The 19,408-nt window shown below is 39.6% G+C and overlaps 1 protein-coding gene across 2 annotated transcripts in view; it reads right to left on the bottom strand.

Annotated features, from left to right (window-relative positions):
* Positions 1-19,408, bottom strand: part of LOC124622111 (helicase POLQ-like) — a 112,728-nt gene that overhangs the window by 67,019 nt on the left and 26,301 nt on the right. For both annotated transcript variants that reach the window (XM_047147719.1, XM_047147720.1), the window contains 5 exons: positions 17,994-18,199; positions 17,783-17,922; positions 14,082-14,209; positions 13,744-13,997; positions 11,812-12,211 (listed from right to left, as the gene is read on the bottom strand). In XM_047147719.1, coding sequence (XP_047003675.1) covers positions 11,812-12,211; positions 13,744-13,997; positions 14,082-14,209; positions 17,783-17,922; positions 17,994-18,199 — 1,128 coding nt within the window. The remainder of the gene's footprint in view (positions 1-11,811; positions 12,212-13,743; positions 13,998-14,081; positions 14,210-17,782; positions 17,923-17,993; positions 18,200-19,408) is intronic.

Genomic DNA, 19,408 nt, shown 5'->3' with positions numbered 1-19,408 from the left:
TTTTAAATGTTTGTATTTCCTTTTTCCTGCTTCATTTGCTGAATCTTAAAATTTTCTCCTTTCATCAGTTAAATTCAATATCTCTTGTGTTATCCAAGGACTTCTACTAGGCCTTGTCTTTGCACCTATTTGATCCTCTGCTGCTTTCATTATTTAATGTCTTCAAGCTACCTCTCCATCTTCTACTGTATTCATTTCCCCTGTCAACTGTTGCCTAATGCACCCTCTGAAACATTAAACAAGCTCTGGTTCTTTCAACTTATCTAGGTCCCATCTTCTTATTTTCCTACTTTTTTCCAATTTATTCAGTTTTAATCTACAGTTCATAACCAACAAGTTGTGGTCAGAATCCACATCTGCCCCTGGAAATGTCTTACAATTTAAAATCTTGTTCTTAAATCTCTGTCTAACAACTATATAATCAATCTGAAACCTTCCCATGTCTCTAGGTCTTTTTCACGTAAACAACCTTCTTTCATAATTCTTAAACCAAGTGTTAATGACTGGGCTAAATTCTACCAGGTGGGTTCCTCTTTCTTTCCTTTCCCACAGTCCATATTCACCTACTATTTTTCCTTCTCTATTTTTTGCTGCTACTGAATTTCAGTCCCCCATCATAATTAAATTTTCATTTTCTTTAAGTAATTGAATAAATCTCATTGTACATTTCCTCATTTTCTTCATCATCTGTGGAGCTACTTGGCATATAAACTTGTACTACTGTGGTAGGCGTGGGATTCATGTCTATCTTGGCTACGATAATGCATTCACTATGCTGTTCATAGTGGCTTACCTGTGTTCATATTTTCTTATTCATTATTAAATTCACTCCTGCATTACCCCCATTTAGCTTTGTACTTATAACCATGTATTCACCTGATCAGAAGGCTTGTTTCTCCTGCCACCACCCTTCACTAATTCCCGCTATGTGTAATTTCAACCTATCCCTTTCCCTTTTTAAATTTTCTAATCTACCTGCTTCATTAAGGGATCTAATATTTCACGTTCTGATCTATAGAATGCCTGTTTTGTTTCTCCTTGTGACAACAATGTCTTGAGTAGTCCCTGCCTGGATATCCAAATGGGGGACTATTTTACTGAAGACGACATCATGATCATCATTATTTAACCATACAGTAGAGCTGCATGTTGTTGAGAAAAATTTCAGCTGTAGTTTCCCTTGCTTTTAGCCATTCAGAGTATCAGCACTGGAAGGCCGTTTTGACTGAGGTTACAAGACTTTTATCAGTCAATTGTCCAGACTGTTGCCCAAACAACGACTGAAAAGGATGTTGTTGTCCCTCTTCAGGAACCACACATTTATCTGGCCACTCAACAAATACGCCTCCATTGTGGTTGCGTCTGGGGTATGGCTATCTGTATCACAGAGGCACGCGAGTCACCCCACTGACAGCAAGGTCCGTGGTTCATAGGCAGGAGAGTACAAGTGGTACAAAATGTTTAAAAGAGGTGTTAGTTCCACAGAATACATCCCACACCCGGTCCAGATACATCATGTGGTGACGAACAAATGTGAAACAGCTTTTGAAGAAAAACAGGTGTATTACTGTAAAAAATAACCACTATTCTGGATACTAGTTTTGGCTCAGCAGGCCATACTGTGCTTGATGTTTTGCGATTCAATGAAGTGTCTAAAAGATGTGTGTCATGGCAGTTGACAGGTGAATTGAAAGATACTTCACTGTATGCCACCCCCACCATACTACCCCTCCCCCTCCCTGCCCCAGTCTCCTCCTTACCCCCACCCATTCGCCATTCCCATCATGCCCTGGTGTCGCTGTTTGCAGTGTGGTTTCAGTTGCCTGAGACTCTAGTCATGTGTATGAGTTGTGCGTGTGCAAGCATTCCCAACGAAGAGAATTATTCTTACGAGGTATCCATGCACTTCTGAACAGTGGAATGCGTGCAATACACATCACAGGGATTATGTTGAAAAATGATAATCTGTAATTTCTCTGTATTACCTCATTTGCATAATAATAAATGTTAAGGTTTTCATTTGATTCAATCTCAATCTTATATACAGCTTCAAAACTAGTTGTGTTGGATGTAGATAGTTCACACTAGCAAACTGGAATGTTGTGCTGCCATAAAATTCTTTGTTAAGTAGAGATTATTACCAATGGAAATACAAAGTTGGTGATTATTTAAAAGGGGTATGCACTTTTGTTGTCAAGTTTACCTCAGTGTGGCTGTATTCTCTTAATGAAAAAGACTAGTTTATTAATGTTTGGGGCATTTAAAAATGAATACAACTGATTTTCGTGTGTAAATTTGTTACTGTAAGTGAGATGGATCTCTCCCACTTAATTATAGAAACAAAACAATAATCACACTTGTGGTTAAAAACTGACAATTACACACTAAAACAAAGAAGACAACTAAGACTGATGACCGGCATTTTTTAGTTGCAAACAGGATATTTCTTACTGATTGACTTAGAAATGGTAAAATATGAATTGGCAAGTACTGTAAAGTCTTCTGATCCAACTGGCTGGAAGAGAGAGAGAGAGAGAGAGAGAGAGAGAGCAGGCATTCACAGGCACATCAGGTAAGTTTTCAGATTACCCTCTAACAAATAAATGTTGGAAAATATCCGAATGGCATTACTTATGACCTTCACACATCATTTTAACTCAGTTTTTACCTTCTGCCCATGGTAATCATTGTTTACATAGCAGAACCATCACATGTTGTAGTAGCTGCACTACCTCATACATGTAAGAGCCCGTCTTGCATAACATAGCAGCATGCTGTTTTTTTCTAACAATAAGTGTAAGTGTTCCTTGTATGCATTTATCATAAATAGTATGAGGTGCAAAATGATAAAATTAATGAAGTTACTGGTGATGTGGTAATTTAGGTAGACATGAAAAATGTTCACCTAGTCACAGCAGTGCTCCATTTTGGAAGTTTTAATAACTGAAGTGTTCAAGAGAAACAGAAACATCTGTTGTAAAGATCAATGTAATAATGCTATGGAGTAGCAAAACTGGCAGCTGGAAGGGCAAGTACAGAAGGTACCTTTCTCACCTTTTCTGCATATTTCCCTCCACTTGTGTTCTCACCCGACACCTCAACAAAGCCTCTGGATCAAAGGTATGCAGTTGTAGAGTCATACCCACGCAAATTGTGCTGTCAGACAATGCTGTCTGATACATGTAAGCATAATACATTACAAGGTACTGGAAAATGATAAGTTTATTGAACTTGGAAGTCAGCACTTTGAAATAAATATTTCCTTAACATAAACAGACAATGACTATTTTATCTTCTGGTAAACCTTCCGGGATGTAAGGTCGTGGTCCATGGAACTCTTCAGCTCCTAATGTTAAGTCCAGAGCTGCGCTGGACATCTTCAGAGGGGTGTTTCTCCTCTGGTGAGTCTTGCCGACTGACGGGTCGGACGTCTGAGAGCGACTTATATATCGTAGAAAGTGGGCGTGACCAGAGTTACACGTGATATGCAGAGATAATCTTTGTCAGAGATAAAACTTAACTATCGATCGTAATCTCGTCACGGATAAAACTGTCTAGCAATTCTGTAGTGCTACTGTCCAAATATCACTAAGTTTCATGGTCTCTTCTTTCCGATTAAAATTATCGCTATGTTTATATATTTCAATTGCTTCTCTACAAAGCCGTGGGTAATAGTTCGTCGTCGCAGATAAAATTTTTGTTTCGGAAAACTTCATTTGATGATTTCCTGGCTGAAAAGCGTGTTCTGCTACAGCCGATTTATCTGTTTTTCCTAATCGGCTAAGACTTCTGTGTTCTTTTAACCGTGTATTTACGCTTCTTTTTGTTGTTCCAACATAAACTTTACCATATGTACACGGAATTTTATATACGCCACTGGCTGATAGAGGAGCGCATTGATCTTTTACACAGCGAAGAACATGACAAATTTTCTTCGTTGGTCTAAAAACAGGTCTAATATCATGTTTATTTAAAATCTTTCCAATCTGATCCGTTACTTTCTTTGTAAAAGGGAGAGAGACTGTATTCTTCCATTGTTTACCAGACTTGTCCTTAAGCTTTTTGTTGTTTGGGTGCAGAATTCTGCTTACTTCTTTTTTTTTGAGTAGCCATTTTTCTCAAAAGCGTGCTTCAGATGTTTTAATTCGTCGTCTAGATACTCCGGCGTGCAAATCCGTCTGGCTCTGTCAACGAGACTTGTAAGCACGCTTTTGAGAAAAATGGCTACTCAAAGAAAGAAGTAAGCAGAATTCTGCACCCAAACAACAAAAAGCTTAAGGACAAGTCCGAAAAACGATGGAAGAATACAGTCTCTCTCCCTTTTATAAAGAAAGTAACGGATCAGATTGGAAAGATTTTAAGTAAACATGATATTAGACCTGTTTTTAGACCAACGAAGAAAATTTGTCATGTTCTTCGGTCTGTAATAGATAAACGCGCTCCTCTATCAGCCAGCGGCAAATATAAAATTCCGTGTACATGTGGTAAAGTTTATGTTGGAACAACAAAAAGAAGGGTAAATACACGGTTAAAAGAACACAGAAGTCTTAGCCGATTAGGAAAAACAGATAAATCGGCTGTAGCAGAACACGCTTTTCAGCCAGGAAATCATCAAGTGAAGTTTTCCGAAACAAAAATTTTATCTACGACGACGAACTATTACCCACGGCTTTGTAGAGAAGCAATTGAAATATATAAACATAGGGATAATTTTAATCGGAAAGAAGAGACCATGAAACTTAGTGATATTTGGACAGTAGCACTGCAGAATTGCTAGACAGTTTTATCCGTGATGAGATTACGATTGATAGTTAAGTTTTATCTCTGACAAAGATTATCTCTGCATATCACGTGTAACTCTGGTCACGCCCACTTTCTACGATATATAAGTCGCTCTCAGACGTCCGACCCGTCAGTCGGCAAGACTCACCAGAGGAGAAACACCCCTCTGAAGATGTCCAGCGCAGCTCTGGACGAAACGTTAGGAGCTGAAGAGTTTCATGGACCACGACCTTACATCCCGGAAGGTTTACCAGAAGATATGTCATCCGGTTGTGAAAGCTTTCATACTATAATGACTATTTTAAACACTTTATTTTGGCTGAAAACCACAGGCCAAGAAAATATTATAGTGAAATAGCAATTCCTTTCATTCATGAGCCTTTCAATTTTATATATTCATTTATGAATTATAAGGCATGGCTATAGCAAAATATACTGTTATTCATTCATTCATCCATCCATCGATCCATGGAATGACACCCCTTGTGAGCCTTGGCCATCTGTAGAACATCATTCAATTCTTTCCTGTTTAGCGGCAAACTCCTTCAATTTTGAATTCCATTTCTCCTCGTGTCCCTTGTAACACCTTCCTCCCCCCTTAACAGTTGTCTTTCAACCCTCCGAGTTCCTTCAGGTATTGTTGAATATCTTCTTAATCATTCTGTCTCTAACTCTTGGTACAGCCTGTTCATTCCAGTGTTTTAATCACAATGCAACTGACAATGTCTGGTTAGTTACATAGTTCATATTTGCAGTTCCTCCTCCTGGCACCATTTAATTCCACTGGGCCAAGAATTTCTCTCAACATCTTTCTTTCAAATATGTGCAGTTGGGTTGGGTTGGGTTGTTTGGGGGAGGAGACCAAACTGCGAGGTCATCGGTCTCATTGGATTAGGGAAGGAAGTCGGCCGTGCCCTTTCAGAGGAACCATCCCAGCATTTGCCTGGAGCGATTTAGGGAAATCACGGAAAACCTAAATCAGGATGGCCGGACGCAGGATTGAACCGTCGTCCTCCCGAATGCGAGTCCAGTGTTATGTGCAGTAGCTTTTCATCAAATTTCACAGGGTTTCTGCACATTATATTAGTGCTGGGCTCATCAAAACTTTGTACATCATCATAACTTGAGTTTTCCTAAAAAGCAGCTTCAAAGATGTCTCTTATTGACATACAAAATTCATTTTTGGATTTCAGAGCTGACACTGTTTACAGAGTTTACTTCTGATCCAAGGTAAGTGAAACTAATAAAAATACCGAACTTCAATGAGGGTTCATTAGGATAATCTTTCTTAGTTACAAGCATTACTTAGTTTTACGTACATTTATCTGTAAGTTCATTTTTCCAGCAGCACTTTCAAGACTTGTAAAAACTTCTTTCACTGTTCTTGGCGTTTTTAGAATTGCATCAGTATCATTTGCATATGCCAGCATCTGAACTGATTTGTAATGGATAGTCCCCCTTGTATTGATGCCCAAATCTCTTATAACCTTTTCCAAAACTATATTTCTACACAACACAAGATAACAAATCTCTCTGCTTAATCCATTTTTACGGTCACAGGACATGATAGTATATCCTGTATCTACGTCTGACCCCATGCGCTCTCCATAGTAGCATTCACTCAGGCAATAAACTGTTTTTTTGTGATTACTATATACAATTTCACGAAGGTGATGAATTGTTACTGCGATTACTACATACAATTTCAGTAAGTTGATGAATGGTGATTGTGATTACTGTATCCAGTTTCACTATGGTGATGAACTGTAACCGAGATTACTATACACAGTATCACTAAGGGCATGAACTGTTATTGTGATTACCATATACAACACCTTTCTGTCAATACTCTCATAGGCAGATCTGAAGTCCATAAAGTGGTGATGTGCATAAATCAAAACGGACCAATTTAACAGTTCATCAAAGCACTGAGCTTTCTTACACACATTACTTCATCATTACTCAATATTGAGCCATCTGTATTTATTGATAAATTTGTCTTGGATGGTTCTTATTCAACTTTAGAAAGAAAGTTCTAACCTTGTACATCCCTTTCAACTGATTCATTCCTTTTATGTTCTCTCTTTCTTTTTGCGAAGCCTCTTCTCTTCTCGCTATTTTATAATCTTCTACAGATTTTCAGGTATAGTTTACCTGTAGTATTCTCTTGTAGGCCTAATTTTTAACCTGGTGTTAATAGTGTGTGCTCTCCCTCAAACCAGCCACTGTATGTGGTTTGGCCTATTCGTCTTATACCTTTCTTCATACCTTTTGTAAGGGTATTCTTTAGGTTTTTTTCATATTTGTTCGATTCTCCCAATGTTGGACAAGTGTGCCAGGTTTTTCATGAGTGAATTAGGAAATCTTTAGAGAAGCTTGGGCTCCTTGAGCTTATAAACATGAAATTGTCTTGCATGAGATCCACATACCTTTCATGCATTAGATGACTGACTTCTGACTGTTGCCATAAGGTAGCAGCCTGAGTCAGCATTAGCACCTCCAAAGCTACTAACATCAATTAGGTTGGAGACTACATGTCAGATCCTTCTTATCCTGGGGACTTAGTGATGTGCCCTTTTTTTTAAACCTTTCTCAACTTATCCATCTCTCCTCCACAAGGAAGGATCTACTAGTTCCAAACTCTAAGATAGTGTATCACTTTTATGTGTGTCTAACCATGGTACTACACATATTTCACCACCTGAATGTACGAAATGGCCAGCTATTCTGTCTCATAATTTGAGTTTTTTTCCACTGAATTTTGCTTTGATACAATTAATGAACACATACTGATAAATTCTGGGGGAGGTGAGAAAAACTGGCAAGACAACAGTAAAGGGGGAGGGGGAGTGGGGAGAGAATAGTCTTCATACCTTTGGGAAAGAAAAAGCACAAAAACATAACAGTTAATGTAATTTATTGTTTTTTAATTATTTTGTTCTGAAGAATCAAGTGTATTTTGAAAATTCAATACCTGAGGAGTCACTTGAAGCAATGGACAATATTTTCAATGAGATTTTCTCAAACGTCTTCATTCAGGAAGTAATTTTTAGTGTGGAGTACACTGTTAAGACTGTCTGACAGTAATGTAATCAATGGAAATTTAAGCAAATTTGATTCTAAATGTGCAATTTCTGGATGAGTCATCTCCTTTCACTAGTGCACCTACATATATTATTCTCAGCTGTATTCAAAATGGTGAGGGGGCCTCCTCACAACCTCGTGCCCCATTTCTGTTACTAAACTGTCAATTTCAAATTGACTGTATAAGCACTTGTGGTGCCAGACTTTCTTAACACCTCTACTTTCATATAGCAATCCACAATTGAAATAATTTTCTCTTTTGTCAACTGCACAATTCCTCCACTTTGTGTGTCTGGATTGCGAATTTTCTCTTCTGATTTTAATGACAACTGAAGTTATCCATGAGGATCACAACACTTTCGTCTAAACCACACAATAAATCTAAGAAACATTGTTTGAATACATTACTGTTCATCTCTTTTATGATAATCACTTGTTGTAATTAATAGCTTAGCACTTCTGACAAAGTCAAAGCCACTTGACCCAACACGCTAGACAGTAAGTTCATTTTCCAAGCTACGACATCATCGCGAAAAAACACTGACCCGTATAGGTAATAAGTTTTCTTTAATTTACGTCTATGGTCACAAACTTTTTGTTAACAGATTACTGGTTTCGGTCTTCAATGACCAACATCAGATCTGTTTCATAAAAACAAAGTCCTTTCCAAAGGAAAGGACTTTGTTTTTATGAAACAGATCTGATGATGGTCGCTAAAGACCGAAACCGGTAATCTGTTAACAAAAAGTTTGTGGCCACAGACGTAAATAAAGGAAACTTAAGTTTCTTTCCTCTGCTAATCAATTTTTCAAATTACTCTTGCCCACTGAGTGAGCCAAGCTCATTAACATGAATAATATGGTGCTGATCACTTTATTTCCTGATGTCACGCATTTTTCTCAGAAAAGTTGCCCTTACTGTTACAATATTGGATTTCATCAGGAGAATGTGTGTACCATCATTACCTTTACTTTACTTGAACCCCCATATATTTCAGAATTCTTTCAATTGAATGGCAGCCTCTCATACACAACTCGTGTCATATAAAGTATCTGCTGCCTTTTGCCTTATGAGATGACTGGCATGATCATAAATTTCCAAAACAATACAATACACAATGTCGTTCTCAAAATCTTCCAATTTTTCTTCTGTCAATATTTTTCTTCAGAGAGACCACTGGATCACAGGTTCCCATTCTCTTCTGGGGTCTTTAAGGACACAAAGAAATTCTGACATCTTGTGTATGACTATTTCTCTCAGTGTGTCTTGTAACCAAGTCATCTTAACTAGCTGTGATGTCACAACTCTCTGAACAAAATTACAACACATCCATATAGTAAAACCTGGATGGTAGCTGTGGCAAAAATGACATATCGGCAACTGTGTTCATTTCAAATAATGGACCAAGCCAGATCAGGTCAAAGGTAAAAATGGCAGTTTAAAATGGAGGGTGATGGGTGGGAGGATTGGAGATTTAAACATCGACACATCGAACACAGGCGGATTCTGCAACACATATTTGAACATTATGTACAGCTATAGAATATCACCATTGACTAATTAATACAGCCACAAGGGTAACTAAGCACTCAGCATCAATCACTGACCATATACTAAATGACTTGGAGAAAGAAAATTGTGATATGGTTGTAGGTAACCCGGGCCTTTCAGATCATTCCACTCAGCAGTTAAAATTAAAAATAGCTGTACAAAACCAAACTAAAACACTCAGCTATAGAAGGGTCTTCTCTTTAACAGCAAAAAGGTCTCAAAATGACAAAATTATGGAAAAGACAGAAAATAAAAGCATCCCGGAATGTCACCAAACTGGAGACGAATAGAGAAAAGACAAAACAGGTAAACATACAATTACAGCGCACTGATACCACAATACATGATTTTAAAAAATGCAGGCTTTGCAAATCAATATTTCAGCAACATAGGTACCAAGCTACAATACAAATTTCACAAATTACAACCTGTACAAACACTGAACTATGTTCGAAACACAATGATGCTACAGCCCTCCATTTCAGAAGAAATAAGTAATGTTGTTTGGAACCTAAAAAATAAAACCTCAGCAAGTATACATTAAGTACCTGTGTGCTTCCTGAAGGACTGCACAGAAAGTATCACGGACCCTTTAGCGCACATTATAAACGAATCATTTACCACAGGTTGCTTCCCAGAGGCACTGAAGCACGCGAAGGTTCTACCGCTAAATAAGAAAGAAGACCCCAAAAATATACAAAATTATAGGCCCATGTCTTTATTGTTATCATTTTCAAAAGTAATGGAAACCATAATGAAAGTTGGACTCATGGGGTACCTAAAAAAGTACAGTTTTCTGTGTAAAGAACAGTTTGGTTTCAAGCCTACAGCTCATTTTACAAATGTTTTTCTGGAAGCACTAGATACAGGAGAGCATATAACAGGCATCTTCCTTGAATTCAGCAAAGCCTTTGATACAGCAGACCACACAATTCTGTTAAATAAACTGAAAACTGTGGGTAGCAAACAAGTGGTTTTGTTCATACCTTGAAAGAGTGCAACAGGTAGAGATCTCTCAGACAAACTCCAACATACCATTAAATACCTTTCTGACTCAGAATACATTAATATAATGGAGTCTCCCAAAGAAGCATGCTTGGCACAATACTCTTATATGATTTGCCCCAGCATCCCAAACAAGGTGAAACAGAATTGTTTGCTGATGACAGTAACATTCTAATCAGTGAAAGATCACCAAGTGTGTTAAAGGACAAAGCTGAAGAAAGACTCATGCATGTATGCATGCACATGGGTAGACAACGAGAAATTAACTTTAAATGTAAAAAAAAACAGTTGCATTAGTTTCCACATAAGCAGGAAACCCAAAAGTAACTCTTTAAAAGTGAAAGATGAGCTCATAGAATGTGTATCACAAACAAAATTTCTTGGGGGTTGCATCTTGACACACAACTAAAATTGACTGAGCATGCTACTGCCTTCAGGAAATGAATAGCTACAGCAACTTTGTAATGAGAACAACAAATTCTGTGTGTAGTAGATCTTGAACCAGAACAACATATTTTGCATATATTCATTCTGTGATGAGTTACGGGATAGTGTTCTGGGGAACAAATGAACAGAACAGAAAAACAATCTTTAAGCTACAAAAAAGTGCTGAACGAATTATGACAAAAAGTAGATAGAGAACACAGTGGACTGAGTTGCTTAAACCTACAAAAAAATTGACTGTTGCATATGAGTACAGTGTGCAAACAGTGATCCACATTAAAAAGGATGATGATCAGTACCGAATGAGAAGGTCTCTACATGAACATGGAACCAAATCCAGCCACCACTTATACCTCAATAGAAAAACAAAACAAAAACCCACAATAGAGGGCTATATAATGAAATTAAACTATATAATACCACACTCACAAGAATCATCTCATTTTTTGGGTCTGTGGAACGAAAACTGAATTTAATCTACCACAAGAGATCAAAGACAAAAGTGAAAGACATGTCTTCAGGTATGTGCAAAAAAATTATCTGTTAGAAAAGTGTTTTATACTGTAGAGGATTACCTAAAATTATGTGTAAGTTTTGTTGAGAATTGTGCTAATGAGCAATTACTGCAACTAAGAAGCATTTTACAATATGTCCAACAGAACAGTGAAGTGTCCAAATGGGTAACTCAGTAAGACAGGAAATGAATGTATCTATTTATGTATATAATTGTGTATGGTTATGTATCTCTACATCTACATTTATTGTATTTACATGTTGACAACATCCATACATTTTACAACGTCTATTGAAGGATAAATTTAAAAAAAAAAAAAAAAAAAAAAAAAAAAAAAAAAAAAAAAAAAATACTTGCCTCCCAACTGCCAGTTTTACTTCTTCCCAGTACAATTAATTTGCTAGAGGGCAGTTTATTAAGTTGCTCCATACCTTTCATGGCAGCACGTCCCAATTTACTCACAGTAAGTTCAGTCTCTGAGTGTAATGTGACCCGGGATTTCCTTTTGCTGGAAGACACACTGCATGCAGTGGGCATGCTTACTGACAGCACATCGCTTTCATTTGCCACTGCTGGTGAACTCACAATAGCTACTGCCCCAGTCCGAACAAGATGAGAAACAGCAGCATCTGTTAGCTGCAGCACATCAACTTCAAGTCTTTTTTCTTGAACTGAAAGGAGAGTGGTGCGTGCGAGATCATGCAGACGAGCACGTGTTGTTGCCAACCCTAGACCAATTGCACTGAGCATTAGCGTCTGGAGACCGACATTATCTGGCTTGTGTAGAGTGCTGCAAGCGTCATCAACTGGAGACTGAATTAAGCTGTTAACCTGAAAAGTAGTTTGAGTATTTGCATTAGCTGAATAACAGGTTTTCCAAATGTGAATGTTGCACAATCTTTAAGAACTTTTTTTGCACTAATGGTATTAACATATTTAGTGTAGCAAAACTGAAATAGAATGGTTATTTTCCCTCATCCTGAACACCTCCTTCTGGTTTTCATCACTGTACGATATTCAATGGATATAAATTCTTAACTAAACCATTTTGATGTAAACCACTGCAATCTTAACCCGGAAATTCTTTGATGGCAAACTGCTCAGATTCTGGAGAAAGTTGAAAATACTGAATTTAAAACACATGAGAGAGGAGAAATGATCAAATGTAACATAACACAAAATTTAACTCTTCCATTCCTTTGGTCAAACACAATAATCTGAGCGCATGGGAGATTAGACACTGGGACAGTCAGAAATTTGGGCTGCTCTTGGAAGCATGCTTGGATAGCAGAAGTGTTTAAGGTACAAGCATGCTTGGATAGCAGAAGTGTTTAAGGTAACTGCTATCAAAAAGTGGGAAATCCAGGTTCGAGACCAGGTCTGGCTCAAATTTTCATTAGTTCCAAAATATTCTACAGCAGAACCATAACTACAATCTGAGAGTTCATTCCATAAATTATTCATTCATTCCATTTTCTTCAACACACCTAAGAACTTAGTATGAAATAAATTGAAGTTCCTTGAAAGCTGAATCACAACACCAAAATCCAGGAAAATGACTAAGTAGCCAAAGCTGTGACTTCCTGTTAGGTACTTTCCAATAGAGTTCTTTTGTCCAAACAATAAAAGGTATGCTGACTGAAATTACTTGGTCCTCAATTGTTCAGTGCTCAGGATCAAGATCAGCCCCTCATCCTTTGAGCAACTTCTTGTGTATTATTCTACCTGTTCTTTGGTTTTAAACCTGAAATCTCATTGATCCCTTTCAGTTCTATCTTTCACACTTGTCAGAAGACTTCCTTTCTACAAATTATTGATAGGTTCAGTAGAATGAACTTAAATTCCAAATGAACATGAGTGACAATTTCAACAATGTGGCAAACTTAGATTCAAATCTGGATACTTGCATTTTATAGATTTTGCACTGTTGGTTATACTACCTGAGGTACCTTATTGGCTGACTTGAAGTCTCAACTTGCTACTCGTTTCTGCTTTGTCTTTCAAATCAAATAAAATCTCTGTGGAGTTTGGAAGATACAAAGGGGCTTCAATGACATACTGCTGCCTTCAGTTGTTCCACGAAGCACCCAAGGACTGTGTAATTGAATAATAAACTGCTTGCATGAAGTAGGTACGGGACACCGAGTTTCAGATCGGAAACAATTTTCATTTTTCACATGTGTTCGTCTAAGATTACATTTTGCTAATGTGTAAAATTTGTCATAGAAATATCTTGAAATGTTGGTGCAATTACTGGTTACTACTATTTTTTTTTTTAAATTGACATCCTTAAATGTTTGAACTTTTAACATTGCCATTGTATTTGTTTCATTTATTAAATAAAATAAAATAATTCTACAAACCATATGAACTTCTGAAGGTTTGCAAATTAGAATGCTTTCACCAGAGGCTCCAAAACCAGCACGACCAGCCCTACCAATCATTTGCTTGTATCGGCTGGGACTCAGAAATTTTTGTCCAACATATGGAGAACGTAGGATAACTCTTTTTGCAGGAAGATTCACACCGGCTGCCAATGTTGAAGTGCAAAAGAGGCAACACAGTGTGCCAACAAGGAAAGCCTCTTCTAAAAGCCTACGTTCATCGACTGTAAGACCTGAAATTTTTTCAACATACCCTGTGGAACTTTCGTATTAGCCAAGTAGTCTTATAATGGACAAATATATTAGGGAAGTGGTACCTGAGTGGTGATATCCCATTCCATAAGGCAATGTCTTCTGCAGTACAGGACAAAGACTACCATTCAATTCAGATATAAGAGTTCTTATCAGGGCTTGTTTCTCCTCTTTCCTGTGGTCCAAGATCTCTCTGCAATAGAAGAAAGATGAACACAGACACCAGCCACAAAGAAAATACTTGATTTTGTATAAGATAATATACATTTTATATCTAAAAACAAAGATGATGTGACTTACCAAACGAAAGCACACAAACAAATACAAACATACACACAAAATTCAAGCTTTCGCAACAAACTGTTGCCTCATCAGGAAAGAGGGAAGGAGAGGGAAAGACGAAAGCATGTGGGTTTTAAGGGAGAGGGTAAGGAGTCATTCCAATCCCGGGAGCGGAAAGACTTACCTTAGGGGGAAAAAAGGATGGGTATACACTCGCACACACACACACACACACACACACACACACACACACACACATATCCACCCACACATATACAGACACAAGCAGACATATTTAAAGACAAAGAGTTTGGGCAGAGATGTCAGTCGAGGCGGAAGTGCAGAGGCAAAGATGTTGTTGAATGACAGGTGAGGTATGAGTGGCGGCAACTTGAAATTAGCGGAGATTGAGGCCTGGTGGGTAACGGGAAGAGATGGTATATTGAAGAGCAAGTTTCCATCTCCGGAGTTCGGATAGGTTAGTGTTGGTGGGAAGTATCCAGATAACCCGGATGGTGTAACACTGTGCCAAGATGTGCTGGCCGTGCACCAAAGCATGTTTAGTCACAGGGTGATCCTCTTTACCAACAAACACTGTCTGCCTGTGTCCATTGAGGTTTTGGAGGGAGTGGAGCGGGAAGTGGGAGATTGAGTAGATGGGACACCCACCTAATCCTTCACCTACACATCAACTTAGCCAATGAACACACCCGTCAACTCCTATCCTCAAAATTCCAATCAACACAATCTGGAACCACAACACCCTAATTCAGTAGTTAACCTTTCCTTCAAACCTCTCTCCCAATCCGAAACCTCTGTCCTATCCAAAGGCCTCACCTTCAGCCCCACTCCCAGATTCAACCAAACAGCCCTCGTCAAAGATTTACTGTCCTACTCTCGTACTCTCTGCTGGAAATATCATTTTGCCACGAAGAAAAATGATCCTAATCCTACTCACAATGATCCAACTCCCCAGGACACTATCCAAATTGAACCCTGCCTGGAACAGTTCCGTCCTCCGTCGCAGCGGGACCCACCTCCTCTTCCTCAAAATCACCCTCTCCAAACCTTCCAGGAATTTCTGACTTCCAGCCGTGCATCTCAATCCTTCTTAAAAAACCTTAATCCTACTCCCAACATCACCACTGCTGAAGCCCAGGCTATCCGTGATCTGAAGGGTGACCGATCCATCGTCATTCTTCCGGCGGACAAGGGTTCCACGACCGTGGTACTTGATCGTCGGGAGTATGTGGCTGAGGGACTGCGTCAGCTTTCAGACAACACCACATACAAAGTTTGCCAAGGTAATCCCATTCCCGATGTCCAGGCGGAGCTTCAAGGAATCCTCAGAACCTTAGGCCCCCTGCAAAACCTTTCACCTGAATCCATCAACCTCCTGACCCCACCGACACCCCGCACCCCTACCTTCTACCTTCTTCCTAAAATTCACAAACCCAATCATCCCGGCCGCCCCATTGCAGCTGGTTACCAAGCCCCCACAGAACGTATCTCTGCCTACGTAGATCGACACCTTCAACCCATTACATGCAGTCTCCCATCCTTCATCAAAGACACCAACCACTTTCTCGAACGCCTGGAATCCTTACCCAATCTGTTACCCCCGGAAACCATCCTTGTAACCATTGATGCCACTTCCTTATACACAAATATTCCGCTCGCCCAGGGCCTCGCTGTGATGGAGCATTTCCTTTCACACCGATCACCTGCCACCCTACCTAAAACCTCTTTCCTCATTACCTCATCCTGACCCACAACTTCTTCACTTTTGAAGGCCAGACATACCAACAATTAAAGGGAACAGCCATGGGTACCAGGATGGCCCCCTCGTACGCCAACCTATTCATGGGTCGCCTAGAGGAAGCCTTGTTGGTTACCCAGGCCTGCCAACCCAAAGTTTGGTACAGATTTATTGGTGACATCTTCATGATCTGGACTCACAGTGAAGAAGAACTCCAGAATTTCCTCTCCAACCTCAACTCCATTGGTTCCATCAGGTTCACCTGGTCCTACTCCAAATCCCACGCCACTTTCCTTGACGTTGACCTCCATCTGTCCAATGGCCAGCTTCACACATCCGTCCACATCAAACCCACCAACAAGCAACAGTACCTGCATTATGACAGCTGCCACCCATTCCACATCAAACGGTCCCTTCCCTACAGCCTAGGTCTTCGTGGCAAACGAATCTGCTCCAGTCCGGAATCCCTGAACCATTACACCAACAATCTGACAACAGCTTTCGCATCCCGTAACTACCCTCCCGACCTGGTACAGAAGCAAATAACCAGAGCCACTTCCTCATCCCCTCGAACCCAGAACCTCCCACAGAAGAACCACAAAAGTGCCCCACTTGTGACAGGATACTTTCCGGGACTGGACCAGACTCTGAATGTGGCTCTCCAGCAGGGATACGACTTCCTCAAATCCTGCCCTGAAATGAGATCCATCCTTCATGAAATCCTCCCCACTCCACCAAGAGTGTCTTTCCGCCGTCGACCTAACCTTCGTAGCCTGTTAGTTCATCCCTATGAAATCCCCAAACCACCTTCCCTACCCTCTGGCTCCTATCCTTGTAACCGCCCCCGGTGTAAAACCTGTCCCATGCACCCTCCCACCACCACCTACTCCAGTCCTGTTACCCGGAAGGTGTACACGATCAAAGGCAGAGCCACGTGTGAAAGCACCCACGTGATTTACCAACTGACCTGGCTACTCTGTGATGCATTCTATGTGGGAATGACCAGCAACAAACTGTCCATTCGCATGAATGGACACAGGCAGACAGTGTTTGTTGGTAATGAGGATCACCCTGTGGCTAAACATGCCTTGGTGCACGGCCAGCACATCTTGGCACAGTGTTACACCATCCGGGTTATCTGGATACTTCCCACCAACACCAACCTATCCGAACTCCGGAGATGGGAACTTGCTCTTCAATATATCCTCTCTTCCCGTTACCCACCAGGCCTCAATCTCCGCTAATTTCAAGTTGCCGCCACTCATACCTCACCTGTCATTCAACAACATCTTTGCCTCTGCACTTCCGCCTCGACTGATATCTCTGCCCAAACTCTTTGTCTTTAAATATGTCTGCTTGTGTCTGTATATGTGTGGATGGATATGTGTGTGTGTGTGTGTGTGTGTGTGTGTGTGTGTGTGTGTGTGTGTGAGTGTATACCCGTCCTCTTTTCCCCCTAAGGTAAGTCTTTCTGCTCCCGGGATTGGAATGACTCCTTACCCTCTCCCTTAAAACCCACATCCTTTCATCTTTCCCTCTCCTTCCCTCTTTCCTGATGAGGCAACAGTTTGTTGCGAAAGCTTGAATTTTGCGTGTACGTTTGTGTGTCTACCGACCTGCCAGCGCTTTCGTTTGGTAAGTCACATCATCTTTGTTTTTAGATATATTTTTCCCACGTGGAATGTTTCCCTCTATTATAATAATATATATTTTGTCTCAAGTTACCTTGGCAAATTCTTAGACACAAGCAATGCAACATTTTCACAATTTTTCTTTGTGGCACAAAACACTAGGCAAGAATCATGTGGTATTACTTCACACACTAATCGAGCAATATGGTCTTGGTCTCCATTGCATGATGGGGGCTGAAACATTCTTTTATTAGATACAAAATCATAACAATAATAAAAAGGTAGCAGACATTCTCCTTGCTTACTGGCATATCCATGGTCCTAACAAGAGAGAGCATTTCTTCAGAACCTTTCAATTTCGAATTGACCTCAAAAATATTTCTTTCGCATTTCACATATTCCTTCAGTTCCACAGGACGAAAATTGCGTGAGTAAATTTCAGCATTTAGGAATGTAGCAACTTCCTGAATGTTGCCAATGGTTGCACTCATTCCGACTATTTGGACATGCCCTAAAAATTAAAACACACACACTATGACAACAGTTTTTAAGAAATAATTATATGTACATGTTTCAAAAGTGTGCTTCAGTGGATATCGAGATGAATGCCACATTGTAAATCTGAAGGGCCAGAATGAAATCCCCAGTTGGTTAAAATAGCTTTTCACTTATTTAATATGACTTCCAGTTCCACCAACATTCTGTGAAAATGAAAAATTCAACATTGCAAGAAAGTAGTGTTTAGTCCATAAAAGAAAATTTACTTATATTGCTGGCAATTAAAATTGCACAACATGAAGCTTATATGCAACAAATGTCAAATTTGCATATAGTGTACTACATGCTTGCATAAGCAAATAATTAGCATTTCAGCACCACACAAAGTAGGTGGAAATAGTGCCATCTACATTCTGTATATCTTACTGATTCAGAAACAGCATTTGAATGTTGACTAATTGTGAGAAGATGGTGTGATGCCTCATGTCAGAGGAGGAAGGTCTACAAGCATGTGTCAGATTTGACAGCAGCAAGGTCATTAACTATCAAGACAGTGGTTTATTGTTCCACGGCAGTGCTTCTCACATTGGTCGATTATAATTGCTATGTGAATATTGAATGAAGGGTTAGAGGAGCGTGAAACTCCATGCCATGCAGGGACTCAAAGGCCTCAAGTCCAAAGGGACAGACATTTTGTTCACTCAGATGTGAAGGACCATACAGCCATGTTACATACCTTATGTTATGAAACGGGCTTGTTTACAGAAAGACAGGTACTCAGACGGTGTAATGACTTCTTGAGCACCACCGACTGCCAACATTTCGGTTATTGTTGTGGCAGCAAAGAAAGACATGCCAATAGCGATGCACGCAATGATGACACTGGAACAGGAGTGGGTCATACTGTTATTTCAAATGAGTCCCCATTCTGCATACAGCATCATAATGCACATATCCATGTGTGGAGGCTCCAAGGAGAACAAACAAAATCAGACCACATTTGGCATCATTATAGGGTCAGCATCTGGCACGATCATATGATATGGGATACCCACTGGTTACACAATATGATTGCCTCTGGCTTGCAAATACAGTGGTTTAAAATAATAAGAAAATGTAAGTCTGTATGTTACTCATGCTATTCTGCCATATGACGTATGTGAGAAAAGTAATGAGGCTGACAACACAGCAAGTGACCTGGTAAACCTGTGTAGTTCTACTT

The sequence above is a fragment of the Schistocerca americana genome, chromosome 7, assembly GCF_021461395.2.
Source record: "Schistocerca americana isolate TAMUIC-IGC-003095 chromosome 7, iqSchAmer2.1, whole genome shotgun sequence".
Taxonomy (NCBI): domain Eukaryota; kingdom Metazoa; phylum Arthropoda; class Insecta; order Orthoptera; family Acrididae; genus Schistocerca; species Schistocerca americana.
The sequence above is the reverse complement of the archived record's forward strand: the minus strand, read 5'-3'. Positions and strand labels throughout refer to the sequence as shown.